This window comes from Antechinus flavipes, chromosome 6 (assembly GCF_016432865.1).
Source record: "Antechinus flavipes isolate AdamAnt ecotype Samford, QLD, Australia chromosome 6, AdamAnt_v2, whole genome shotgun sequence".
Lineage (NCBI taxonomy): Eukaryota > Metazoa > Chordata > Mammalia > Dasyuromorphia > Dasyuridae > Antechinus > Antechinus flavipes.
This window is the reverse complement of record NC_067403.1, coordinates 257,619,864-257,647,541: the sequence shown is the minus strand read 5'-3', so window position 1 is coordinate 257,647,541 and position 27,678 is coordinate 257,619,864. Positions and strand designations below refer to the sequence as shown.

The following is a 27,678-nucleotide window of genomic DNA, read 5'->3' as shown; positions in this document are numbered from 1 at the left end:
CTTCCTGCTGTCCTCATTGACTTGGGAGGGGAAGGGAGAGGGGTTCTAGGGGGACCCCAAAACATCCCCCTCCTAGGGGAGGTGGGGGGATGGGCTAAGGGGGCATCAGTCACCTCCCTCCATCCCCTCCTTTGGTTTCCTGGCATTGATCCCTCCTGGTCAGAGCTGTAACAAGGAGAGGGCAAGTGGGATTTAGTTTTGATGAGGTTTAGATTTGGGGAACCCAAATGAAATTAGGATTTCTGGTGGTCAGGGAGTTAAATGAGGTCTAAATGAAGTCTAGTGGCAGCGCAAGGGTAGGGGGTTTGGGGGATTCCCTTCTGGGGGCCCAGGGGCTCCCTGTAAAGGAATTTATAGACCCGAAAACCTAGATTAATAAAAGAGGTTTGTTATGGGGACTGGAAGTGAGGTTAAAGTCTGGTTGTGGAAATAAGTGAGGGTAAAGAGAAGAGGGCACTGGAAACAGGATTCCAGTGGGCAGAGGCCCTTGACGTGCCAAGCATAGGGCTGGCATGTTGGGAACCTCTGCAAAGAGAGGATTTTAGTTTGATTCTTTTACAATAGAAGCTGAAAGGGCCCATGGGTGGAGTCCCAGGTTGACTCCTCCCTGGATTTCAGCTAGGGCTAGAATTTGAATTGAATTCATTGGGTTTCAGGGCTGAGCCAAGGAGTCCAAGGAGGTTTTCTCCTTCAAGGATTTTTCAGAGTTTGGGGGTTCTCTCTTCAGTTTCAGGTGCCAACATGGTAGGGGGCAGCAGGGATTTTCCCTGGTCCTCTTCACACCTTGAGCCCTCTGAAGTCAGAGTCCCCAGGGGTGGGAGGGGAAGGGGATTGCTAGGAGAGGGGAAGGTGGAACAGAATTGGACTGCCAGTGGTGGGAGGAGAAAGACCCAAGGTTGGCCTTGTGCCGGCGCCCATCTGTGTTCCTCCCCTTCCTCCAACTTAGTTGGCCACAGGTCCCGAGGCTTCCAATCTCTCCCGGCCTCTCTGTATTCATCCTCCTGGTCGTTTCTTGCAGAACAATAATATTCCATAACATGCTGAATGTCTTTTTCAACAAAAGCAACTAGTTTTTTACTAAATGCTTATTATAAGCCAAACACGATGCTAAGTGCTGGGGATGCAAAGAAAGGCAAAACCAGTCCTTCCCTCAAGTTCTAATGGAGGACTAGATTTAGTGGATAATGATGGTGAATCAATTTGTACATCACCCTGGAAACGCATTTCTGTTCGCTTTTATGAATGTCCATCTCTGGCTCGGAACCCCTCGTGCGGCCCTTTGAGTTGTGATTTTAGTGAAGCTTTTTACGAAGTATCTCATTCTATTCTGGTGGAAAAGATCGGAAGATACACTAGCTCATAATAAGATTGGATGGGTTCCAGGAGATGGAGAAAAAGGTTTTGACAAAATACAATGTAAATTCTTGTTTAAAATATTGGAAATGGAGTTTTTCCTAAAATGAGTATGGGGCAGCTAGAGGGGCGCAGTGGGTAGAGCACCAGCCCTGAAGTCAAATCTGGTTTCAGACACTTAACACTTCCTGGCTGTGTGACTCTGGGCAAGTCCCTTAACCCCAATTGCCTCAGGGAAAAAATGATAGGGTATATCCAAGAGGCAGGATTAAATGTGATTTAGAAGCCTTTCTAATAAAATCAAGAGTAAAGAAGGATACACATTACCACTAAAGAAAGTGATAAAAGAAGCATAAACAACAAGGAAAAAAATTTTTTTTGCAGATGATAGTTTACTTAACAAATACTAAAAAAGAAACTAAAAAACCTAGTCTAAATAATTAACAATTTCAGCAAAATTCCAAATTGATACAGATTATCAGCATTTGGATCTATTACTAACAAAATCCAACAGAAAAACAGAAAATCAAATTTCTTTAAAAGAACTGGTGACATCGTTGGTGGAGTTGTGAACGGATCCAAACATTCTGGAGAGCGATTTGGAATATGCTCAAAAAGTTATCAAACTGTGCATCCCCTTTGATCCAGCAGTGTTGCTGCTGCTTATATCCCAAAGAGATCCTAAAAGAGGGAAAGGGACCCACATGTGCAAAAGTGTTTGTGGCAGTTCTTTTTGTAGTGGCCAGAAACTGGAAACCGAGCGGGTGCCCATCCATGGGAGAATGGCTGAATGAATTGTGGCCTATGAGTGTTATGGAATATTATTGTTCTATAAGAAATGAGCAGGAGGAGGATTTCAGAGAAGCCTGGAGAGACTTCCATGAACTGATGCTGAGTGAAATGAGCAGAACCAGGAGATCATTATACACTTCGATTGTTAAGTGTCTGAGGCTGGATTTGAACTCAGGCTCACCATTGAAAGAGTGTGGCAGTTATGGCGTTTGACTCATGGACATAGAAAATCATTGGACTTCAAAACCCTCAGAAATCATTGGATTCTCTGAGACATAAGATTGTTGTAGGACTTTAAAGCCCTCAGGAATCATTGGATTTTCTGAGAAATGATAAGACTGTTACAGGACTTCAAAATCTGCTGGAATCATTGGATTCCCTAAGACATAAAAAGACTTTTGCTGGACTTCAAAACTTGGGGGGATCATTGGATTCCTGATATATGAAGCAATGGACAATAGACTGGTTTTGGACTATCTCTTGGCTGCTGAAGAGGTGTATGTGTGACTGCTGTTTACATACTCTCCTTCTAGGACTTCTGGCAATCTTTTACATCATACTGTTGATTTATATTGTTTGTTATACCGTTACTTGGGTGCATAATTCATGTTTGTTATAACACATCAAGCCTGCACTGACTGTGGGGAGAGTCATCACTAATAGTCTCTGCGTTGTTGCTATGTGCTATGTGTTCCCATGCTGATGGGTTTGTGCATAATAAGACCCTTGAGCCCAGAAACCTGCTAGCAACCCCCACTTCCCTTTGGTGCTTTTCATCTCCCTTCCTGAGATGTCAGGGAGGGCGTGATTATCTCCTTTTTAGTGCTTTCACCTCCCTTCCTGAGAAGTCAGGGGGGTCGTGATCACTTCCTTTTCGGTGCTTTCACCTCCTTTCCTGAGAAATCAGGGAGGGTGTGATCACCTCCCCTTGGGGGCTCTGACCTCCCTGAAGAGTCAGGGATGGCATGATCACCTGTGTTCTAAACAAAAGAAAGCGGGAGATGTAATGGGCTGAGGCTTGAGTTTATGCACTGAGGTCCCAAGCACATGAGGCTAAATAGTAATTGGACCATACTCTATTAATATGTAAGCTTGGAGAAAGAATGGCCCCCACCCACTCTTTGTGCAAGTCCTGATGTGTTGTATAGGAAATGACGATTTTGGTGGGTGGAGGCAGGGGAGTGGAAAAGGAAGGGGAGGAGAGACTTTTGGGACGGCCATTGCCACGGTTGCCTCCATGGTTGGCTCCACTGTTGGCTCGGCTCCCATCGTTCTCTCTTAGCTGGCTTCCTGTCGCAACTGTCTATATTTGCTATCGCAATCTTTCTTGCCTATATTTGCTATAGCAATCTTTATTCACCTCTTCACTTCAATAAATATTGAAGATTTTTCCCTTAACCTGAATTCCTGACTCCAGCTGACTTTAAATACGCGGTCATTACATTCGATAACAAGACTACATGAGGATCAGTTCTGATGGAAGTGGCTCTCTTTTGCAATGAGAGGATCCACTTCAGTTCCAATTGATCAGGGACGAACAGAACCAGCTACACCCAGAGAAAGAACACTGGGAAATGAGTGTGGATCACAACATAGCATTTGCACTCTTTCTGTGGTTGTTTGCTTGCATTTTTGTTTTTCTTCCCAGGTTACTTTTACCTTCTTTCTAAATCTGATTTTTCTTGTGCAACAAGATAACTGTTCAAATATGTATACATGCATTGTATTTAACATATACTTTAACATGTTTAACATGTATGGGACTGCCTGCCATCTAGGGGAGGGTTGGGGGACGGGAAGGAGGGGAAAAGATGGAACAAAAGTTTTTGCAAGGGTCATTGTTGAAAAATTACCCATGCATATGCTTTGTCAATAAAAAGCTATAATAAAAAGAAAAAAGAAAAAAGAACTGCTGACAACATCAAATACTCGAGTATCTACCTGCCAAGATAAATAAAAGAAGTATATGAACAAAGTTTAAAAAATACTCTTCACATGAATACAGAAGTAAATAATTGGAGAAATATGAATCGCTCATAGATAAGACAAGTAAAATGACAGTACTAAGTTAATCTGCTTATTCGATGCCCCATCAACCAAACTACCAAAGAGCTATTTTATAAATAGAAAAAAAAAACAATAATTCATCTGGAGGAACAAAAGATCAAATATATGAAAGGAATGAATAAAAATAAGCAAAGAAAGGGAACTCTCAGTACTAAATCTCAAAGTATACCATAAAGGCATAATTATCAAAATGACTTAGTAGATGTTTGTTCAATGAAACAGATGAGGTCCACAATATACAGAAGCCATGAGCACAGTAACCTGGTCTTTGATGAACCTGAAGATCCCAGCTGCTAGGAGAAGAACTCACTATTTGTCAAAAATCTGTTGGAGAAATTGGAAGTAGTCTGGTAGAAAATAGCTTAGAGCAGCTTATTCCATATACAAAGGTGAGCTCAAAATAGGTTCACGATTGCCCTTAGAGAATGATAATATAATATAATAACAGCAAATTATATATAATGTAATATAAGCATGCTAACATAATATAATATAAGCATAATTTAACATAAGCACATATAAGATAATATAAGCAAATTAGGGGAGCATGGAAGAAATTACTTATTAAATCTATGGAAGGCTTCATAAACAATATGAGGTAGAAAGATTCAAGGAAGTAGAGTGGATCACTTTGATTACATCCAATTAAAAGTGTTTTGTACAAACACAATTAATTCAGTCACGATCAAGAAAAAAGGAAACTGGAGAGGGATCATTGAAGTAAATTTCTTTGAAAAAGATCTCATTTCTCAAATATATAGAGAACTTGGACAAATTTATAAACATTTTTAAAACTGGGAACCATTCTCTAATTGACCAATGGTACAATGATATGAAAAGCAATTTTCACAGAAAGAAATCCAAATTATCAATGATCATATAAAAATTCTCTAAATCACTAATCGTTCTAGAAATACAAATTAAGACAACTCTCAGGTACCACTTCACACTCATCAAATTGGCTTAATGACAGGAAAATTGCAGATGCTGTAGGGGCCGTGGGAAATGGGTTCACTAATGCCTTATTGCTAACGAGGTAAACTAGTGAACCTTCTGAAGAGCAGTTTGGAACCATGCTCAAAAGCTATAAAATCATATCCTGTGGCCCAGAAATACTGCTATTCGGTCAAAAAAAATCATACTATGAAAATATTTGTAGCAGCTCTTTTTGTGAAGACAAAGAATTGGGAAATGAAGGAATAGTCCTCAATTTTTGTTCTTCCTTCCTGTCCAACCCCTCATGGCTCCACTGGGGATTTTCTTTGCAGATGATGGATGGTTGGACAGATCGGGGTTCTTGAGGAGGTCTTCCTGACTTCAGATCCTTTCTCTCTGGACTATAGCACCCCCTAGCTGCCCCTGGTAGGATTCTCCAGCCCCGCAACTGGGGAATTGCGAAACAAGTTACAGTTACATGAATCTGGGGGATATTATTGTGCTGGAAGGAATAAGGATGAGGAAGGAATAAGCCTGGAAAGGTTCGGATGACAAGATAATCCACAGTGAAGGCAACATTATAAGAGTGAGTGAGGAGTTGACTGATCGATACAGTGATCTGCCACAAAGCACTCGTGGTGAACCGGGCCATCCACCTCCTGAGAAAGAGCCGATGTCCCGGCAGGGCCATTGCTGGCTCTGCACCCCCGGGAAGTCACAAAGGAGGGGACGGGACCCACGGGTCAAAAATGAAGCAGCTGTTTGTGTGGTAACAGAGCTGGAAAAGGAGTGGATGCCCATCAGGTGGGGAGGGCTGGGCGAGCTGGGTACATGAAGGTCACGGGATATTACTGGTCTATAGAAAATGATGAGCAAGCTGATTTTAGAAAGGCCTGGAGAGATTGACACACAGAACCAGGAATACATCCCACCCAATAGCAGCGAGAATTGCGATGATCCGCTAGGAAAAGCTTGGTTCTTCTGGGTGGCTCAGTGATCCTTGCACAGAAAATGCCATTTGCCCCCAGAAAAAGAACTGTGGAGACTGAATATAAGTCAGCACATGCTTCTTTCACTTCTTTTTTCCACTTTTTTTTCTGTTTTTTTTCCCTCTCCTATAGTTTTCCCTTTTGTTTCCTTTTGTTTGTGTATTAAAATTAATTAAGAAATACGAGAGAGAACGGAAAGACCCAGAGTAGAGACTGAAACACTTTTTTCTCTTCCTTTATTTGGGTTTTTACCCATTTGGAGGACGGTGGCTAATGTGGAATTAGGTTTTGCATTTGTGTCTCTATATAATTTGCGCATGTGCATGTACATGTATATACACATATAAGACAGGGATACATCTATAACTGGTGGGGTATTGCTCGCCTGCTTAACCTACGGAAGGGGGTAGAGGGAGGGAAGGGATTTGGAAGTAAATGGAAGGAAGAGCTCGTTTTTTCAAGTTGATAGAATTTTTAAGTCTTCGAAAACTAAGAAGGAAACGGAGGGATTCCTTGTGGACAGGCTGGCAGCTTCCAGGAGTGCGTCTTGATGCTTTAATGGCCACTTGGGGGGCCTCCAACGGCGCGGGGGGATCTGGGCCCGGCCCTGTGCCGTTAACAGCTCTATCCAAGGTTTGGGAAAGGCAGAGGCCGTGAGCTCGCTCGGCTGGCAGGAGCCCAAAGCTGAGAGGACACTGAATGACCCAGTGGCCTTCTTCAATGACCTTGACAGACGCTCAGCGCACTGGACTGGATGGGATCAGATGGATTCGGCTGAGAACCAACGTGAGATCGTGTATTGGGGCTCAAAACTTCCCCCACATTTCCGGGATAGGAGCGGCAAGATGAGAGGGCAGACTGTCAGAAGAGGCTCCGGGGGTCTTTGAGGACTGGAAGCTCAGTAGGAATCGGCAGCGCGACGTGGCCATGCACAAAGCCAGTGGGTTCTTGGTGGCTCCGGAGAGACCGGGCGCCCAGCAGTACCGCCCCGTCCCAGTCAGAGAGCGTCTGGCCTGGTTCTGAGCATGGCCTCGGTCAGGGGGACAGTGCCTGGAATCCGGGGCGGCTGGGGGCCAGTTGTGTCAGACTGGCAGGTCTCCCAGCACTGAGGTTTGGGCAGGAGTCTGTCTGCCCGGGGCTGCCCCCCTGCCACCCCTCCCCTGCCCCCCGCCCCGTGATGGGCAGCAGCTTGTCAGACGTGGCCCCGGCGGGCCCAGAACAGGCCCCGCTTTGTCTGTTGCCTCCTCCCTTGGAGCAGCTGAGAGGGAGCAGGTGGGAGCAGGAAGGTCCTGCCTGCAGAAAGTCGGGCGGGAAGCACGGCCCCTGAGGTCCCAGAGCCCCCCTGAGGTCCCAGCAGCACCCCCCCGCAGCTCAGGGGGCCCTTCCTGGGCACGAGGGGGCTCCCGGCTCGCACTCCCAAACCCAAAGGTCTGTGGGGACAATGAGAAAGGAGAAGGAAGAAGGACTCGGGCAGCTGCTGCGGCTGTTACTCCAGAGCCATCCCGGCCAGGAGGAGGAAGGGAAGCTGGGGCAGGGAGCCTCCCAGCTGGAAAGACCCAGATCCCCCAGCCCTTTTCCAGCATGCCCTATCCGGTCCCGTCCTCCCCTCCCCCCGCCGGAGAAGAATCCACTTTCCCTCTGTGTCTCCCTCTCCTCCCCTGTGGCCAAATGCCCCCCCAAAATCCAAACTCCTTTCACAGCGTCCTTGAAGTCAGGGCAACTTCCCCCCCCCCCCCCGGCTTTCTCAGCAGCAGCCGCAGGGATGGGGCCCTCGGGGACCGGCTCCCCGTGTCCTCTCACCCTTACTTCCTGCGGGCAGCGAATCCTGAGTCTCCCATGTGCCTGGGGCTGTGCAAGGTCAGGAGCCAGAGACCCAGGAGCCCGTGTCTGCCCTGGGGGGCGGGGGGGAGGGAGCTGCCATCCCACTGAGGAAGATTACCTGCAGAGAAAGGCAGAGAGACCTAGGGACAAAATGCAAAGTAAGGTTAGAGCATTGATTAACCACTTACTGTGTGCTGGGCCCTGGAGCTAGAGACCTAGGAACCCGTGTCTGTCCTGGGGGGAGGGAGGTTGTCATTCAGCTGAGGAAGATTACCGCAGAGAAAGGCAGAGAGACCTAGGGACAAAATGCAAAGTAAGCTTAGAGCATTGATTAACCACTTACTGTGTGCTGGACTTTGGAGCTAGAGACCTAGGAACCCGTGTCTGTCCTGGGGGGAGGGAGGTTGCCATTCAGCTGAGGAAGATTACCGCAGAGAAAGGCAGAGAGACCTAGGGACAAAATGCAAACTCGGCTTAGAGCATTTATTAACCACTTACTGTGTGCTGGGCCCTGGAGCTAGAGACCTAGGAACCTGTGTCTGCCCTGGGGGGGCTGCCATCCCACTGAGGAAGATTACCCGCAGAGAAAGGCAGAGAGACCTAGGGACAAAATGCAAACTCGGCTTAGAGCATTTATTAACCACTTACTGTGTGCTGGACTTTGGAGCTAGAGACCTAGGAACCCGTGTCTGTCCTGGGGGGAGGGAGGTTGCCATCCCACTGAGGAAGATTACCCGCAGAGAAAGGCAGAGAGACCTAGGGACAAAATGCAAAGTAAGCTTAGAGCATTGATTAACCACTTACTGTGTGCTGGGCCCTGGAGCTAGAGACCTAGGAGCCCGTGTCTGCCCTGGGGGGGTTGCCATCCCACTGAGGAAGATTACCCGAAGAGAAAGGCAGAGAGACCTAGGGACAAAATGCCAACTCAGCTTGTACTAAGGAGGAAATCCAGCTCATCGAGCATTTATTAACCACTTACTGTGTGCGGGGCCCTGGGTCATAAAGACAGCCGGAGAAAATCCTGCCCCTTAAGGAGATTAGGTCCCCGGGAGCTTCTCAGCGAAGGAGGGATTCCAGCTGGAAGGGGCTGGGCAGGGAGGGGCCAGGGCTGAATCTGGGGGCCCAGAAGCGGCGGGAGCTGAGCCAGCCGGATGGGGCAGCGGGAAGGAAGAGAGACGGGCCGAGGAGACCCGGGACAGCGGGAGGAAGAGCCCGCCCGGCGGACCGGGAAGGAGCGGAGGCGGAGAGCGGGAGGGGAGGGGGCTGCAGCGCAGAGAAGGGACATCCAGACGAGCTGAGCCCGCCGTGTCCAGTCAGACGGAGAAGGGCGCAGGAGGAGGAGCTCCCTGGGCCCGCTCGCCCAGAGACGCCCGCCCCGGGCCCCTCCCGCCTCCTGGAGCCCGTCGGGTCTCAGGATCGGGCCCCGCTGCCCGGGTGGTTCTGGAGCCGCCACTAGGGGTCAGGCCGAGCCAGGGCCAGCGCTTTCCCGCCTCGCCATCCGAGCTCTCCGGCCCGAGGCTGCTGTTCCGGGCACTGGGGCTCCCGCCCGGGACAGCATCGTGGGGGTCGTCAGCAAGTCCGGAGGCCTCTCCCCCGTCCCGCGGTCTGTCCCCTCCCCCACAGCTACGATTTCATCGGGGGGCTCCGGTTGGAGGAGACTCGGCCTCCCAATAACGCGCGTGGGGGGAGGCTGCCAAGTGAAAAAAAAAAAAAACAGAGAGTGTGAATGAGGAGGCCGAAGGAGTTTCCCACAATGCCTTTCGGGTCCCTTGTAGGGATGCGGGACGATGGGTGCAGACAATCGCAGTTTTCAGCACTTTTAGATCCTCATATTCCATCCAACAGCCACGAAGGGAGGTTAGACAGTAGGACAGGAAAGGGGAGAAAGCCCCGAGAAGAGGGTGCGGGAGGTGCTGCGGAGGGAGTGCGCTCCCGGTAAGGGGTGGAAGGAGGGAGGACGTCGTACCCTGGGAACGCCAGCATGAGCGGGACTCTAAATCCTCAGGCTGGAGGCCGCCGCCGGATTGAGAAGGGCCTCGATACCACCCTGAGGATGCCACAGAGGGTTTTTTTTTAATGTTCTCTTTTTGAATTCTGCAAAATAAAAATTTGGTGCAAACCCCCAAAAAGGGCACATGGAGAACATAAAACGAAGGTTCCATAGGAAAGCTCCCATCTCCCCTTGCTTTTAAAAATGCACAATAAATAGTTCAGGTCCTTTTCAAAATTACCTGATTTTTCTGCAACTCCTTCTGAGCTCCCCTCAGCTCTCTGAGGTGTAGTTTTGCAGTATTTCAATAATGGCCCTCTTTCCCCCGCCTTTTACTTCATTGTTGCTACCCTAACTTCCTCATAATCACCTACTCTTAAGTGGGAAAAAAAAAATCAGGAATGGGCCCAAGAGTGAGCATTGACACCTGGTCTTTGAATCAGGACCTGATTTATTGTTTAGTTGATGATCTAGACTTAACCAGGAGTTAATAATGTTTTTAACACTTTTAGAATACATTTTTTATTTCTTTTTTTAAACAAATTCTTCCCCTTTCCCTCTTTTCTACATGAATGTATTTTCCCTTTTTCCTTCCCTTTCTTCTTCTTACAGACCCCAACCTAAACCCACTCAGGCCCTGTTTCTTCCATCATACACCTTGAAGAAATGAGAGATTGGATAATGGTTTCCTCTCCACCAACTAAAATATTATAACCATTGCCTTGTCTTATAGCTTCTCTCAAGGGGGTAAATAATCTTCACTTTCTAAACTACTCTGCACTTTGTTCCTCCTCCTTGCCTAACATCCTGTATTTCATTAAGGAAACTTTTTTCCCTCCGATCCTGACCATAGTTTCTGAGACTCTAGAGCTGCCGTGTTTGGCTTCGGTTTGGTTTGGTTTTTGACAAGGAAGCTCTGGATTCCGGCTGTGATGTTTCTCGGACTTTTCTTTTTGCATTTCTTTTGGGAGACCGTCCGTGGATTCGCTATTTATTTAGGCCTCTGGTTCTAATCAAGCTAGGCTTGATTTAAACTTGCTTGAAATAGTGTGCAGGCCCTTTTCTTTTTTTTAATTGAGTTCTTCATGGAGTGCAATGACTCTAGAATTCTCTATACTTGGCCTGTTTTCCAGCTCAGTTTTTGTTGGGGTTTTTTTTTTTTTTTTGGTTTTTGGGTTTTTTTTTTTTTTTGCAATTTCCTCCTATTTTTCAAAATCTGTTAATTTTCGGTATAGAAGAATTGCACAAATTTAACATGTATTGCATTGCTTGTCTAGGGGAGAAAGGGAGAAGGGAGAAAGAAAAACTTGGAACACAGAGTTTTGTAAGAGTGAATGTGGAAAGCTGGTTTCCCTTATTTTGAAAATAAAAAGCTATTATTTTAAAAAATCTTTCCATTTTATTCTACTATTTCTTGCTTTCGGAGGGAGTTCTTCATTTCTATTAAGTCTCTTTTTATTTTTATTTTTTCCAGGAAATTGTTTTCTGGAGCAAGGTTTACCGTTCTCTTCTAAGTGACATTCTCTCAATTCTTTCTTCAAGAACTTATTTGAATTCCAAAGGACTCGTGATAAAGAACGTTATGGACGTTCAGAGAGAACTGATGACCTTCATGCGTGAAAATTCAAATACAATTTTTTCCCTTTTTTGAAGTACGGCTAACGTGGAAATACGTATTGCATGATTTCACAGGGATAATACAAATCCTATTGTTTGCCTTCTCGATGGAGAGGGGAGAGGAGGGGATGGAGGGAAAGAATTTGGAACTCAAAATTTTTTTTAAATGACTTTTTTTTTAAACTTTATGACCTTATTTTATTTATTTTTTATTTTATTTAATGACATTTTTTAAAGGGCTTCTTTTGGGGGCAGCTAGATGGCTATAGATAGAGTGATGCCCTTGGAGTTGAGTTCAACCTTGAGTTCAAATCTGTCCTCAAACCTTTTAACGATTCCTAAACAAATCAGTTAACTCCAATTGCCTCAACAGCAACAAAAGAGAGAAAAATAAAAAAGTGGCTTGTTTTTCACCTCTTGATTGACTTCTTCCAGGTATTTCTAGAGTGCTTGTGGAAAGTCCATTGTCAGTCCACAAGTCTCTGCTTGCAATTGTGGACTTGTATTTCCCATAATTCTTGATACTCAGTTGTTTTTTTCCACATAGTCATCTTTAGTTCCTGACTTTCAACTTCCAGACTTGGGTCCTTCCTGAATCTTTGTGGTTCAGAATTCTAATATTCAGGGAATTCTCTGGTATTTCAATTCAGTGTTAGGGGCTTCAAATTGCCAAGAGAAAGGAAGAAGGACAAAGGAAATAAGCGTTTCTATCGAACTTACATTGTGCTAAGACTTTTTTTTTATATAAATATCTCATTTGACCTTCTCAACAATGCTAGGATACTGAAGATGGTCAGATGACTGGCTCAAGGTCACTAAGCTAGTTAAGTGTCTGAAGCTGCTCTCCCTGACTTCATCCCCCATCCCATTTGGGGGATGTCACCAGGCTGGTGGCTGCACTCAGCTGTGACCGCATCCAGACACCCACCTTCCCTTCTCTGGGTCCCTGCCTGAGGGGCCCCTCCCTATTACCTCGGGGCTTTTTGGCAGTTCTCAGGGCAGCTGCCCTTTCCCCTAATGGTCCAGCTTTCCAGGTTTGACTGGGGTCAGGAGGGAGGCCTGGACAATATGCTGCTGCTCGGGCAGGAAATCTCAGAATTTTGACGGGGGAGATGACAACATTAGACCCGAGTCTGAGGAGTTGAAGAGCACAGTCGTTTGGAGAAATATTGGGGAGCAGCGGACAGCTGCTCCAGAGGTACAAGGTGATGAGTGGGGGTCGTAATAAAATAAAATTTAAATTTAAAAAAAAAAACAAGAAACTGATTGGAATCGGGCGGAGAGGGGGGGAGGCCGACTGAAGAGTCTGGGAAGAAGCCGGGGAAGAGTCTGAAGGTCAAGGGCAGGCAAAGGCCTATAAAACTGGGCGCGACCTCTGATCCAGCAATTTATTAGGTTTACAATCCAAAGCGATCATAAAAAAGGGAAAAGGAGCCACATCCATAAAAATGTCACAGCGGCTCTTTCTGTAGTGGCGAAGAATTGGAAATAGATCGTTTGGGAATGGCTGAACAAGCTGTGGGACAGGGATATAACGGAACACTGGAACTGTGGGAGGGGAGGGAAGGGCTCGGGGGTATTCTGGAGTAAGAGAGGAGACCAGGCATCCTCCACAGAAATGGGAAGTTGAGTAGCTGGGTGGGGAGGGGATTGGGGCGGGAGGAAGAGAAGAGAATCCATTTTGTTCCTCTTGAACTGAAGTTTCTCGTGGGACATCCAGGAACCAGTGGAGATGGGGGCTTGGAATTCAGGAGGGGCTGATGGGAAAAGACTTGTGTCTAGAACTAGTGGAGAGAAGACTTGGAAACTGATTGGAAGCCAAAATGTTTGTGGCAGCCCTGTTTGTAGTGGCTAGAAACTGGAAAATGAATGGATGCCCATCCATTGGAGAATGGCTGGGTAAATTGTGGTATATGAATGTTATGGAATATTATTGCTCTGTAATGAATGACCAGCAGGATGAATACAGAGAGGACTGGCGAGACTTACAGGAACTGATGCTGAGTGAGATGAGCAGAACCAGGAGATCATTTTACACTTCGACAACGATGTTGTATGAGGATGTATTCTGATGGAAGTGGATTTCTCTGACAAAGAGACCTAACGGAGTTTCAATGGATAAATGATGGACAGAAACAGCTACACCCAAAGAAAGAACACTGGGAAACGAATGTGAACTATTTGCATTTTTGATTTTCTTCCCGAGTTATTTATACCTTCTGAATCCAATTCTCCCTGTGCAACAGGAGAACTGTTCGGTTCTGCACACATAGATTGTATCTAGGATATACTGCAACATATCTAACATATATAGGACTGCTTGCCATCTTGGGGGGGGGGGTAGAGGGAGGGAGGGGAAAAAATGAAACATAAGCGAGTGCAAGGGATAATGTTGTAAAAAATTACCTTGGCATGGATTCTGTCAATACAAAGTTATTATTAAATAAAATAAAATTAAAATTGAAAAAAAAAAAAGAAACTGATTGGAATCGGGCGGAGAGGGGGCGAGGCCGACTGAAGAGTCTGGGATGAAGCCGGGGAAGAGTCTGAAGGTGAAGGGCAGGCAAAGGCCTATAAAACTGGGCGCGACCTCTGATCCAGCAATTTATTAGGTTTACAATCCAAAGCGATCATAAAAAAGGGAAAAGGAGCCACATCCATAAAAATGTCACAGCGGCTCTTTCTGTGGTGGCGAAGAATTGGAAATAGATTGTTTGGGAATGGCTGAACAAGCTGTGGGACAGGGATATAATGGAACACTGGCGTGCAGTAGGAAATCATGAACCAGTGGAGTTCCGAAAACCCCAGAAAGACTTGACGCCGAGTGACGGGAGCGGATGCAGAGCGTTGTACACAGCAAGGATGCAGAATATCGTACACGGCAACGATGCAGAACATTATACACAGCAACGATGCAGAACATTGTACATAGCAACGATGCAGAACATTGTACATAGCAACGATGCAGAACATTGTACAAAGCAACGATGCAGAACATTGTACATAGCAACGATGCAGAATATTGTACATAGCAACGATGCAGAACATTATACACAGCAACGATGCAGAACATTGTACATAGCAACGATGCAGAATATTGTACATAGCAACGATGCAGAATATTGTACATAGCAACGATGCAGAACATTGTACATAGCAACGATGCAGAATATTGTACATAGCAACGATGCAGAACATTGTACATAGCAACGATGCAGAACATTGTACAAAGCAACGATGCAGAATACTGTACAAAACAATGATGTACAATGATTAATGGAGGAACTTGGCTCTTCTCAGGAATACAATCAATGATCTAGGACGATCCCAAGGACTCTGGGTGGAAAATGCTACCCGCCTCCAGAGAAAGAACCCTGGGGTCCTAAGGCAGATCGAAGCATACGCTTTTCCCCTTTATTTTTTTGGTTTTGGGTTTTCTTGCTCATGGTTTTCCATTTTGTTCTGAGTCTTCTTTCGCTACATGATGGATGGGGAAGTACGTTTAACATGATAGTACAACATAATGTCTGGATTAGCTCCCTGGAGGGCCTCAGGGTCAGCCAGAGTCAGGATCAATCAAAGTCCTTGGTCTTTAGGGGGAGAAGTGAGGAAGCAGATGGGCTGCCATGCCCCCCCCCCTTCCCTGCCTCATCCTTGCCTTGAATTATCTCACCAGTAAAGATTCAGCAAGCCCCAATCACATTACCATATCATCTAAATATGTGCTTAAAGAGCTATTACCTCACATCGAGCAGGTAACTAGCTGTGAGTGCTCTGCATTCTCAGATTCAGGTTCTAGTCCCATCCCGTACAAGAATAACCTCGCTCCAACGACATGTGTCTTTTGACTAAGTGAGATTGGGAAGTCAATGATGAATGTTGAAAATTGTCTGTGTGTGACTGGAAAAGAACTAGAACATCACTGAGCCAAAAATAAATAAAAAGAAGAAAGAAAAAAATGAAAGATCCAGGGGCAGGGTCAAAAATTAGAAAGCTCAGGACCTGTGACCAACTGAAATGGAGAAGTGGGGAGGAACAGATGGGCCCTGGCACAAGGCCAACCTTGGGTCTGTGGCAGGAGGGGGGTGGATGACCCATCTTTCTCCTCCCATCATTGTCAGGAGAATTCTGTTCTGCCTTCCCCTCTCCTAGCAATCCCCTTCCCCTCCCAGCCCTCTGGTTTCCAAGGGCTGAAGGTGTAGAGAGGACCAGGGAAAAATCCCTCCTGCTGCCCCCTGCCATGTTGGCACCTGAAACAAAGCCCCATGTGCCCCATCCCCGTTCAGTTCTGACCAGGAGGGAAAAATGTTAGGAAAACCAAGGAGGGGATGGAAGGAGATGACCAATGACTCCCTCAACCCATCCCCCCATCTTCCTCTTGGAGTTCACTCTCAGAACACTGACCCCTCCAGACCCCCACCCCTTCCGCTCCCAATTAAGTGAGAACTGCAGGAGGTGTTTGCTAGAAAGCCTTTATTCCAAGACGAGGGTCTGGGGGAGCCCTCACTGTTTGCCATTGCCATTGATGGGGAGATCAGTGTGCTGGGGGGAGCTCAGGAAGGCCTTGAGCTTGGGTCGGGAGGAGAGCCGGGCTACATAGGCGGACAGCAAGGGGAAGGCGTCCAGGCAGCCGGGGGCCAGGATCTGGTGGTTCAGCAGCAGGTCCAGCAGGTTGTAATCCACAAAAGAGATCTGGCGGGGAGAGGGGGCCACAGAGCAGGTCGGTCAAAGGGAGCAGAGAGGGAGGGCAGCCCTGTCTGGGGGCAGGAGTCTGGGCTCTGGGCTCTCCCAGGTCTGCAGATCACAAAGGTCCCTCACAGAGCCCTACCTGGCCCCCAGAGTCCCCCTGACCCCAAGAACCCCACCTGGCCCCCAGAGCCCCATGATCCCCCCCAGAGCATCACCTGGTCTCCCACAATAAAGGCTTTGCCTCCTTGGTTCTGGCTCAGCAGGTTCTCAAAAGGCTTCAGCTGGTTGGGCAGGTCCTTCACATAATCGTCCTTGCCGTTATCCTGCAAACCAAGGCCCCCCAGGTCGGTTAGGAAACAGGGGCGCAGGGAAGAAGTGGGAGCCCCAGCCCACGCCCCGGGTCCCACTCCCCAGATTTCCTCCCCTTCCTGAGTGGCCAGGCCCTTCCCTGCCCATGCAAACCAGCGCCCCCTCCCAGCCACTGAGACTCTGCTGCCTCACTGTTTACCCCACTGCAGAATGAGGACCACACGGTCACCCACCTCCCAGGGCTGCTGGAGGAAGAACTCTTATAGGGGACAGTCAATCCCAGGGAGATCTCTAAGGGGCAGGAAGGAGAAGGCTTCCCCGCTGCCCTCCCACCGAGGGCCTTGGGCCCGAGGCAGCAACGAGGATCCCACAAGGCGGCTTGGGCTCGAACTAGGGGTTCCCGAGTCTGGGGTCGCCCTCTGCCCAGCCCCCCAGGCCTGCTGTCACTCACATAATTCTGGTAGATGAGGCGACCATACTTGAGCCGAAGATCCTCTACCCCATCATTGGCGATATCCAAGAGCGTGGCTTCCCGGTTGTCCTTCCCATAGAGCCCTGAGCAGGGGGAGGGCAGGGAAAGGGTTCAGGAGCCTTCCCCCCTCCCCCAGTCACTGCCGAGGGGCAGCACCTTCTCCGGGGGCCTCCTCCCTCCAGCCACACGTGCCCCCCCTCCAGCCTTGGCTGGGCCCGCTCCGGGCTGCTCAGGGCCTCCAAGGGGGGGAGTGTTCCCCCAGGCAGAGCTGAGGAGCCCTTAGTCAGGGGCCCGAGACAGAAAGCCCCCCTGGGCCCTGAACCTCAGCAGAGAAAATGCCGCCGGGGCTCAGGGGACCTGAGCTCAAATCTGGCCTCAGACACTTAACACTCTGGGCAAGTCACTTAAATCCAATGGCCTCGGGGTTAAAGAGGACACTGGATTTATGTGGAGTTAATTATCCCCCAGAAGCTCTCAGAGGTCAGGGACTGAATCCTGCTGAAGTGGGCACTTAATAAAGGCCCGATACCTGTCGGGCGGTGGGAGGCGGGAGGGAAGGGGGGGGATAAAAGGAGGAGGAGGAGGCCTGTGGACAGGTGGGTCCCACACCCCCTCCCCCATCCCCAGCGGGCCCTACCGAGCTGGCGCCCCAGGTGTCTCAGGATGGCGTTGCTCTGGTAAAGGATGAAGTCTCCGTCGGCGAACTTGGGGAGCTGGCCATAGAGCTAAGGGACAGAGCGCGGGGAAGCGCTGAACAGAATACGCGCGCTACCTGTCTGTCCTGGCCCCGCCCACCCACCTGGGCCCTTGCCCCACCCACTCTCCCAGCCCTCCCCTCCCCCACTGCCTCCTCCCGCGTTCAGATACCGCCCCTCCCCAACACCGCCCACCCCGACGCAGACCCCCCCCCCAACACCCCCCATCCCGGGCCACTCACACAAGTGGCCTTGAGGTCCCCCTTCATCCACATATCTTTGGTCACTACTTCTTCCTTCCAGGTCTGGCCCTGGTCCGCCAGGAGCATCCTCATGGCCTCGCATCGCCCTGGGGGGGCGGTGGGGATTCAGTCCCTGGCCCGGCGGCCCTAGGCCGGCACCGGGGGGACCCGGGCACCGAGGGGCCGGGCAGCCGCCTCCTGACGCCTGGCGTCCCGCGGGGGCCTCCCCCTCCCGGGGCGTCCCTTTCCTCCTCCGAGGAATCCCGGGGCCCAGGTCCTTGGGCCCCTGGGGAGGGGGCTTCCATGTTTCCCTCCCCTCCTCTCCCCTGCCCCGCCACCCCCGGCCGGGACCGCCAGTTACCTCGGACAGGGAAGTAGGTGATGGTGTAGGGAGGCACTAGGAGAGAAGGACAGAGCGAGGTCAGGGGGGGCCCGCGCCCCTCCCCCCGAAGCCATCCCCCCGCTCCCCACGCACTCCCCGGCAGACCCCAGCCTTACTCTCCAGAGACACGAGACCACAAGCACCAGCGCTAACCGGAAGCTGAATCCCGCGCGGCCCGGAGCTTAATAAATCCAGGCTCCGCCCCCGGCCCGCCCCTGACACCCCCTCCCCGCTCCGCCCCTGCCCCGGGCCCCCAAAATGTGCTGAGTCACTGAGGCTCTGGCACCGAGGGGCAAGGGCAGGGGCTGGGCCCGGAGAAGGGGGGGCGGCTCAGGGGGCGGAGCTGCAGAGGGCCCGGGGAGAGCGGCTGGGGAACGGAGGAAGGCGCAGAGCTGCGTGGAACAAAGTCCAGACCCTATAAATCGGCGCTGATTAACCGGGGGAAGGCCCGGGCAGTCAGGGGACGGGGGAAGGTGGGAAGTGAGGGGTCATGGTATTCCAGGCCCGGGGCACAGCCAGGACAAATGGGGGGGGGGGGGGAGGGGCTGGATCACGAAGGGCCGGGAGAGAGAGCCCGCCTCGCATTCCCAGGCGCGCCACTTATTTAACCCTGGTCCGTGATGGACCTTAACCTTCCCCGGCCTCAGTTTCCACATGTGTAAAAGTTAGGGTCTGAGGTCCCTTCCCACCATTAAGGGGGAGCCCATGACTCCCGCCTCCCGGAGCCACCTGCTCGCAGCCGCAAATGAAAGCGATCTTGGACCTGCGTTGACGCCACGGGGGGCTCCGGCGACCCCCGGAGCCGCGAAGTGGCCGGACCCCACAGGCCTGCCCCAGACCGGCCCCGCCTCAGAGCCCCCACGTGGGGGGGAGGGGCTGGCAGCATTTGGGGACAGAAACTCCCGAGCGCGCGCTCACATGCAGGCCCTGTCCCGCGGCTCACCCTCCCCGCCCCTCCCCCTCCCCGCCGGCTCCAGCCCCAATCTGATCGTCCCGAGGGAAACCGGTCACGTATCTGCCCCGCGGCCGCGGGTCACCCGTGGGCCTGCGCCACGCGAGAACGTCGCTGGGGGGAGGCGGCGGCCCAGGGCTCTGGAGGAGCAACCTCACGGGGGCTTCGTGCCCTTCAGTGCTGGCCCGAGATCCCCGGGGTCTCCCCCAGTTCTGGGCCGGGGGCTCTTATTTTTACTGCAGAATGTCCTCGCTGCCGGCACAAGACTAGAACCTCGGCTCCCTTCCAGGGGAGCCGGGGCGAGAGACTGCGCCACGCCCCTGGCTTCTCCTCTTCCTCCATTATTTTCTTCTCAGACTCCAAGAAAATTGGACTTTCTCCTCGTCAAGACTGTGCCCCGGATCTCAGCCCCCGCCCCCATCTTGTCTGGCCTTTGATCGGTTCCTCTCTCCCGCGGCCGGCACCTCCCTGCTCCTCCAGACGCGTCTGGCCCTCGAGGACCCCTCCAAAGCCTGCCCGGGGTCTGGCCAAGCGAGCGGCAAGCCCCGCTCTCCTGCTTTTATTCCCACACCGGGAAGGGTTCTCCAGGCCCCCCACGCACACCGGGCGGCCCGTCCCAACTTGGCCCCAACCCCTCCCTCCCGGGGTAATCACCCCCCAGACTTACTGCCAAGGCCCCTGACCTTCCATTCTTACCCCTTTGCCCTCTGGAATTCCCGAGCCTCCCTTCCAACCCCAGCTCCCGCCCAGACTCTTCCTTCCATTGTTTTCCTGAAACATTTTCCATCCCATCTCCTCCCACTTATCTATCTGTCAGGTGGGTGATGGTCCTTCTCCCTCCCCTCGTGCGCCCCCGCACAGCCAGTGCATGAGTCCATCTGCCTCCAAATCTCGCTGGGGAGAAGGTCCCCCACTCTCCGCCTACAAATGGAACCTCAGCCCAGGAGCCCCGGGAGCCCCAGGTCTGAGCAAAGGGGCTGCTTCTAGTATCTCGCTGAATTCTCTCCCCCTCCCAGAATCTCCCGCTTCCATATCACTCACCAATGTAATTAAGATGATCTGGTCTATTTGGGACTTTGCCGCCTTTGGCCTTCCTGAAGCATGTGTCCAACGCTGGGATCTTGGGGGGAAAGGATACGGATGATTTATCTTTTTAATTGAATTTTCCCCCCAATTATGGGCAATAACACGTTTTAGCATTGCTTTAAAAACTTTGTGAGTCCCAAATGCTCTCCTTCCCTCCCCATCTTCTCATTGAGAAGCCGAGCAGTTTGACATAGGTTATACATGTGCAACTTGTGCAAAACACAAGTCACAATTTGTAAGAAGAAAATACAGACTAAAAAAAAAACAACAAGAAAATAACGGTGCTTTCAGGCTAATAGTCCACTATTTCAAAGTCTGATTCTTTCTGTACAGCAAAATAACTTAAGACATATATACTTATATTGTATTCAATTTATACTTTACCATATTTAACATGTATTGGCCAACCTGCCATTGGGGGGAGGAAATGGGAGGAAGGAGGGGAAAAAGCAGAACAAAAGGTTTGGCAATTGTCAAGGCTGTAAAATTACCCATGCATATGACTTGTAAATAAAAAGCTATAAAATAAATATTAAAAAAAGAAAAAGAAAAGAAAAGGAAGGTGCTTCCATCTGCATTCAGACTCTTTAAATGTTTTCTCTGAAGGTGGAGAACATTTTTCATCCTGTCCTTCAAACTAGTATTGTATCTTTGTATTGCTAACAGCTAAGTCAGTCACAGTTTATCATCATATAATAATGCTCTTACTGTATACGATGTACGCCGGATTCTGCTCGTTTTGCTTTGTATGTCAGTCTTTCCAGGTGTTTCTGGGAGCATCCTGTTTGTGATTTCTCACAGCACAACAGTTTCCATCTCGGGCCAATTATGAGCTATTGTGTGTTCCAGCCTCAGACAGTTCCTAGCTGTATGACCCTAGGCAAGTCACATCACCTTGTTTGCCTCAGTTTTCTCATCTTTCAAAAGAGCTAGAGAAAGAAATGGCAAACCACTTCAGTATCTGCCAAGAAAGCCCCCAGTGAGGGCAGAGCCAAAATTGTGGAGGGAAGGGAGGGACTCAGCCAAGTTCTCCACCAAACCCCTACAAATACCGTTAAATAAGGATTTTAAACAAATTTTCGAGCATCAGAGCCCACAAAAATCTGGAAGGGGACAATTTTCCAGCCGAGGGTGGCTTGGAAGGTCCATTGCAATGGGATAGATCTGGGGAGCCCAGGCCCCAGAAAACCAGAAATAAGCCAAGGACCTCTGACTCTGGAGCAGCGGTGTTGGTCTCCTGCCCATAAAGGCCAAGGACAACTCAGCAAGAAAGGTTGTGAGGGAGCCCCAGCCCAGGACGGGGCTTTGGGAGCCATTGAATCAACAGGGAAGTAGGAGCCACTGGGCAGCGATAGAGACAGCAATAGCCACGGCTTCTAGAGATCTCATGCCACAGGCAGAAGGGCCAAAACAGCTGCTCAGAGGGAGATGGCAAGGGCCCCTTTGCTGGCACCGGGCAGGACTTTGTTGCTTTGCCCACACTCAGATTTGGGCAGCAGTACTAGCTCACAGCACAGATCCTTGGAAAGATGTCCGAAAATAGCTGCACAAAACCCCTGAAGCTTGGGACCTCCACCCCGGAAACAGAACCCGACTTCAACAAAGACTTAAAAAGCCAAGTCACGGGCTGGGAAAATGAGCAAACAGCAGGAAAAGATTCTGACCATAGAAAGACAGAGACAAGGAAGATCAAAATACAAACTCAGAAGATGATAACGAAGTCGAAGCTCCTACATCCAAAGCTTCCAAGACAAACAAGAATTGGTCTCAGATCATGGAAGAACTCAAAAGTGATTTTGAAAATCAAGTAAGAGAGGTAGAGGAAAAACTGGGAAGAGAAATGAGAGTGATGCAAAAAAATACAAAAAATAACAAGGAGATGACTGACTAAAAACCGGCCAAGTGGGAAAGGAGGTACAAAAGCTCACTTAGGAAAATAATTGCTTAAAGTTTAGAATTGGGCAAATGGAAGCTAATGACTTTATGAGAAATCAAGATACAATAAAACAAAATCAAAAGAATGAAAAATAGGGGCGGGGGGGAGTTAAACATCTCATTGGAAAAACAACTGATCCAGAAAATAGATTCAGGAGAGACAGTTTTAAAATTATTGATCTACCTGAAGTCATGATTTTTAAAAAGAGCCAGAACAATATCTTTCAACAAATTTGCAAGGAAAACTGTCCTAGTATTCAAGAACCATAGAGTAAAATAGAAATTGAAAAAATTCATCAATTACCTTCTGAAAAAGATACCAAGGTGAAAATTCTCAGGAATATTATAACCAAAACCTGGAACTCCCAGGCCAAGGAGAAAATATTACAAGCATCCAGAAAGAAGCAATTCTAAAACAGTGAGCCATAGTCAGGTTAACACAAGATTTAGTAGCTTCTACATTCAAAGATCAGAGGACTTGAAATATAATATTCTAGATAGCAATGGAGCTATTTAAAATTATTGATCTACCTGAAGTCATGATTTTTAAAAAGAGCCAGAACAATATCTTTCAACAAATTTGCAAGGAAAACTGTCCTAGTATTCAAGAACCATAGAGTAAAATAGAAATTGAAAAAATTCAGATCTGAATCTGATCAGAGCTGAATAGAAAATTTGGCTTTCAAATTTTCAGGAGGAGCATAAGGAAGCAATCAGGAAAAAGAAATCATAAAACACTTAATCTGTTTACATTACCACATGAGTGAATGACACAATTCATAAGAAGTTTTTCATTATTATGGGAATTAGAAAGATTTATATATGTATAGACAGAAGGCACAGGTGTGAGTTGAACATAAAGGGATAATATAAAAAATGAAATCAAGGGATAAGGAAGGAATTTACTGAAAGAAAGAGAAAGGAACAAGTGAAATTTTGAAGCAAGTTTCTCTGAATGTAGAGGGATTTGAATCACATTTGTGAAAAAAAATTAATAAGGGCCATTTCCCCAGTTGACAAATGATCAAAAGCTATAAAAGCATGTATATCTTTTGACCTTACAATACTACTACTGAATCCATCAATCCAAAAAGAGATTTTTTTTAAGGTAAAGAACCTGTATGTATAAAAATGTTTATAGGAGCTCTTTTGTCAGGGCAAAGAATTGGAAATTGAGGGTACACCCATCAGTCGGGAATGGCTGAATAAATTTTGGTGTATGATTATAAAAGAATGTTATTCTATGTTATATATGTAATATAATAATATTATTATTCTATAAGAAATGATGAGCAGGATGCCATCAGAAAAACCTGAAAAAAGTCCTCCTGATAGCAATGCTGTGAAATGATCGGCTGTGAATGACCTTGCTGTTCTCAACAATACAATGCTCTAAGACTATGCTGAAGGACTTAATGATGAAAAATGCTATCCATACCCAGAGAAAGAACTGATTGTGTCTGATTACAGAATGAAGCATATCTTTTTTTTTTAACTTTCTTTTTTTCTTGAGGGTTTTTTTTTGGGGGGGGAAGGGCAGGAATCTGTGTTTTCTTTTGCAACATGACTTATGGAAATGTTTTGCACAACTTCACATGGCCCTTCTCCATGGGGGAGAGGAGCTATGGGGAGGAAGGGAGAGGATATAGAACTCAACATTTTAAAAACAAATTCTATTTTTCTTTTCCCATTTTCTATTTTCTTTCTTTCCTAATGTTTTAATTTTAGTGTCAATATTGATATGATTCAAGTCACCCTGCCTAGTGGGACTGGACAGCATCTACCTTGTAGGACCCCAAGAGCTAAGGAAAGTTTGTACACAGACAGCATTCCTGCTGTTGCTTCATCCTCCACTTTGCATCCTTAAGGCAGAGATGGGAGGAGGGGACAGTCCTGAGGGCCATTCTGGACTCTTTGTGTTTTCTGAGCTGCCTAATGCCGAGAACCTACTCTCCAGGACCAGCCTTTTGGGAACCTGTTCTAGGCTGTTCTACCTGACTTTTCTCAGTTACCCACTCACCTTCCTAAGGCACCTTACCCTGACAATCCCTAGCTCAGACACCTTTAGTGGCTCCCTAGGGCTGTAGAATTTAACCTGTCCTTGGCCTGTTTATCTGTTCCAATCTTGTCTCCCAGCCTCCTTTTTACCTGCTCCATTCTGCCATCACCTTATATTATCGCCCATCTTTCCCTGACCTTCACTCACCTTCCCCAGTCCTTTCATTTGCACAAAATGACCCTGGGGCCTGAAGCGTGTCTCCTCCTCACTGCCCCCTTTCAGAATCCTCGCATCCCCCAAACTCCATGGCTCTTACGGCCCCCTCCCTCCTCCCTCTCCTTATGTGTGTCTGATTAGTGGAAGCCTTGTATCTGTCCCTCCCTTCCTCCCACATCCCCCAAAATAGAATGAAGTCAAGGTAATTTTCCATCACAATCACGCATCATAACTCCTTCAACCATTCTTCGAATGTTAGTCATTCCCGGCAATTTCCAGTTCTTTGCCATCATAAAGAAAGCTACTACGAGTATTTTAGAATGTATAAAGTTATGATTTTCCTAATCAGCTTTGAATAAAGACCCAGTAGTGATACTGCTGAATCCAAAGGTATAATAAGTTTAATAACCCTTTGGGTATAATTCCAGATCACTCTCCAAAATCATTGGATCGGTTCGCAATTCCATCAATAGTGAATTAATGTCCCAATTTTTCCATCTCCCTCTCAACATTTGTCACTTTCCCCATGAATAGTTTTAGCCAATCTAGTAGGAGTACAACGACATCTCAAGATTGTTTTAATTTGCATTTCTATAATCAATAATGATTTGGAACATTTTTACATGACTATAAATGGTTTTGATTTCCTCATCAGAAAACTGCCTGCTCATGTTTTTTGATCATTTAACAAATGAGGAATGACTCAGATTTTTGTAGATTTGATAAAGTTCTTTATATATTTGAGTTATGAGATCTTGATTTGAGAAACTGCCTGTAAAATTCCTCCTCCCACCATTTTTGACTTTCCTTCTGAGCTTGATTAACTAAAATTGGTTTTAATTTGATGTAAATGAAATTATACATTTTACATCTCAGACCGCTAACGCATTTATTCACAAATTGTTCACCTCTTCATAAGTCTGATAGGTAATATGTTTTATTTTCTGTAATGTTCTCTTCTCTAGAATATATTGTTCTCTGGGAGCAGGTTTCTTGGGGGCTTCTGGAGGCAGCCTTAGTTTCAGTTCAGTGTAATAATCACCTCAAATGCAGCCAGGAGTTAAAAGTTCAGTCCTTTATTGTCTCTTTTCCTGGGGCCCAGTTAGCTTTCTTACAGACCTATCTCTCTCCTTGGTTCCAAGAGCTCTTGTTGCTAGTCCTTTAACTCTTCCAGGTTCTGCTCTAGCTCAACTCCGACTCCTGGCTTCTCAATCTCCCAGAGTGCTCCCAGTGGGCTTGTCCTTTTATATGCTCTTTTAGAAGTGTGGACTCAAAGGTGGACTCCTCCTCCAAGAGTGGGATTGTGGGAGCTGTGACTTGTGAATCTTCTCCCTCTGACTTGTGAATCTCCTGGACTCCTCTCTGACTTGTGAACCTTGTAGAACTCCAATGAGTACTAAATACATTAGTGAGCTCTTTTCTGGGCTAAATTAGAAAACTGACTTAACACCTTGTAAGAATTCTAACAATTTTCTTCAAATTTTCTTATAATATCTCGTTATATCTAGGTCATATATCCATTTTGACTTTATCTTGGTAAATGGTGTAAGATACTGGTCTACGCCCAGTTTCTCTCAGACTACATTCCAGTTTCCCGAATACTTTTTACTAAATAATGAATTATTATCCCCCAAAATCTTTACATTTCTCAAACACAGGGTTACAATAGTCATTTGCTTTGGTAAAGCGTATGTCCAATTTGCTCTGCTGATCTACCTTTTTATTTCTTACCCAGTCTAGTTTCAATAATTACTGCCTTATAATACAATTTAAGGTCTGGCAGTGCTAAACCTCCTTCTTTTACATTTTTTCATTAGTTTCTTTGATATTCTTGATTTTTTGTTCTTCCAAATGAATTTGATTATTACTTTTTCTAACTCAGTAAAATAATTTCTGGTAATTTAATTGAGAAGTCACTGAATATATATTTCATTTAGGTAAAATTGTCATTTTTAATTATTTTAGTCCTGCCTACCCATGAATAATTAATGTCTCTCTCCACTTACTTAAATCTGTATTTATTTGTATTAAATTTTAAAAATAATTTTATTTCTAGGCAAGAGAAATGATAGATTTTTGCTGGTTGAAAAACAATTAATTTTTTTAAAAAAGATTAGCAACATTCTTTTTATAATAATAGCTTTTTATTTTTCAAAATATATGAAAAGATAGTGTCCGATATTCATCCTTGCAAAATCCTTTCCTCTTCCCTCCCTTTAGCAACAAGTAATCCAATATAGGTTAAACATGTACAATTCTTCTAAACGTATTTCCTCATTTATCAAGTTGCACAAGAAAAATCTAATGGGGAGGGGGGGATGAGAAAGAAAAAAAAAAGCAAATAACAATAACATCAACAACAAAAGGTCTCCATTGTTCTTTGTCAGGATACCAATGGCCCTTTCCATCACAAGTCTTTTGGAATTGCCTTGAAGTTCCTCATCGTACTTGGAAAAGAGACGAGTCCTTCACACATAGTTAGCAACATTCTTAAAGAGAAGGAAGCAGTGGATCCCAGGAGGAAGCCTTCATTTGTCCTACAAAGAATAATAAAGTAACGCCACAGATGCTACGAGGTGATATCATACAATAAAGATCAAAGGAGGATGTGAAGAGCAGTATTCTGGCAAAAGAGCCTGAGAAGGGTAGCCAAGGATGGCCGGGTGTTGGGCAAGAAACTGAAGACTTGAGGGGCACAACTTGAGTTTTTCTTATTGTTGCCCAAATGATGAAGAAATTGAGTTAAAAAGTTAACTTCTAAGAAGATGATATCTGAGAATGGGCTTTGGACTTCTGGACCACAACTCAGAATGGCTTTTTGATTTGTTTAAGCCTTGTATCTGCCCCTTCCTTCCTCCCACACCCCCCAAAATGGGATGAAGGCAAAGTAATTTTCAGGTTCCTAACCAGAGATGGGCCTTCACAAAGGCTAACGGGAATAAATAAATTTGCCAGGTGAGACACAAATCTATTCACCATCACCCACCAGAGCTAATCCTCCATTAGAAGGGGAAGGAAGGTTCTTGCCTTGCTTTGTACTCCCATCATTGAGCATTGTGTTTGGAGTATTAATAATATAATAATAATAGATTGTATATAATTATATAATAAGAAAATATAATAACAAGTATAATAA

General features: G+C 47.1%; 1 protein-coding gene across 1 annotated transcript; it reads right to left on the bottom strand.

The window, feature by feature from the left end:
* Window positions 1-16,021: 16,021 nt before the first annotated feature.
* LOC127539725 (glutathione S-transferase P-like) lies at window positions 16,022-18,683 on the bottom strand. The gene is made up of 7 exons (XM_051964026.1): window positions 18,471-18,683; window positions 18,334-18,369; window positions 17,973-18,079; window positions 17,673-17,760; window positions 17,015-17,118; window positions 16,470-16,577; window positions 16,022-16,257 (listed from the first exon to the last, which is right to left on the bottom strand). Coding segments are annotated over exons 1-7 (633 nt in total). The 5' UTR covers window positions 18,472-18,683; the 3' UTR covers window positions 16,022-16,068.
* Between the last annotated feature and the right edge of the window lie 8,995 nt (window positions 18,684-27,678).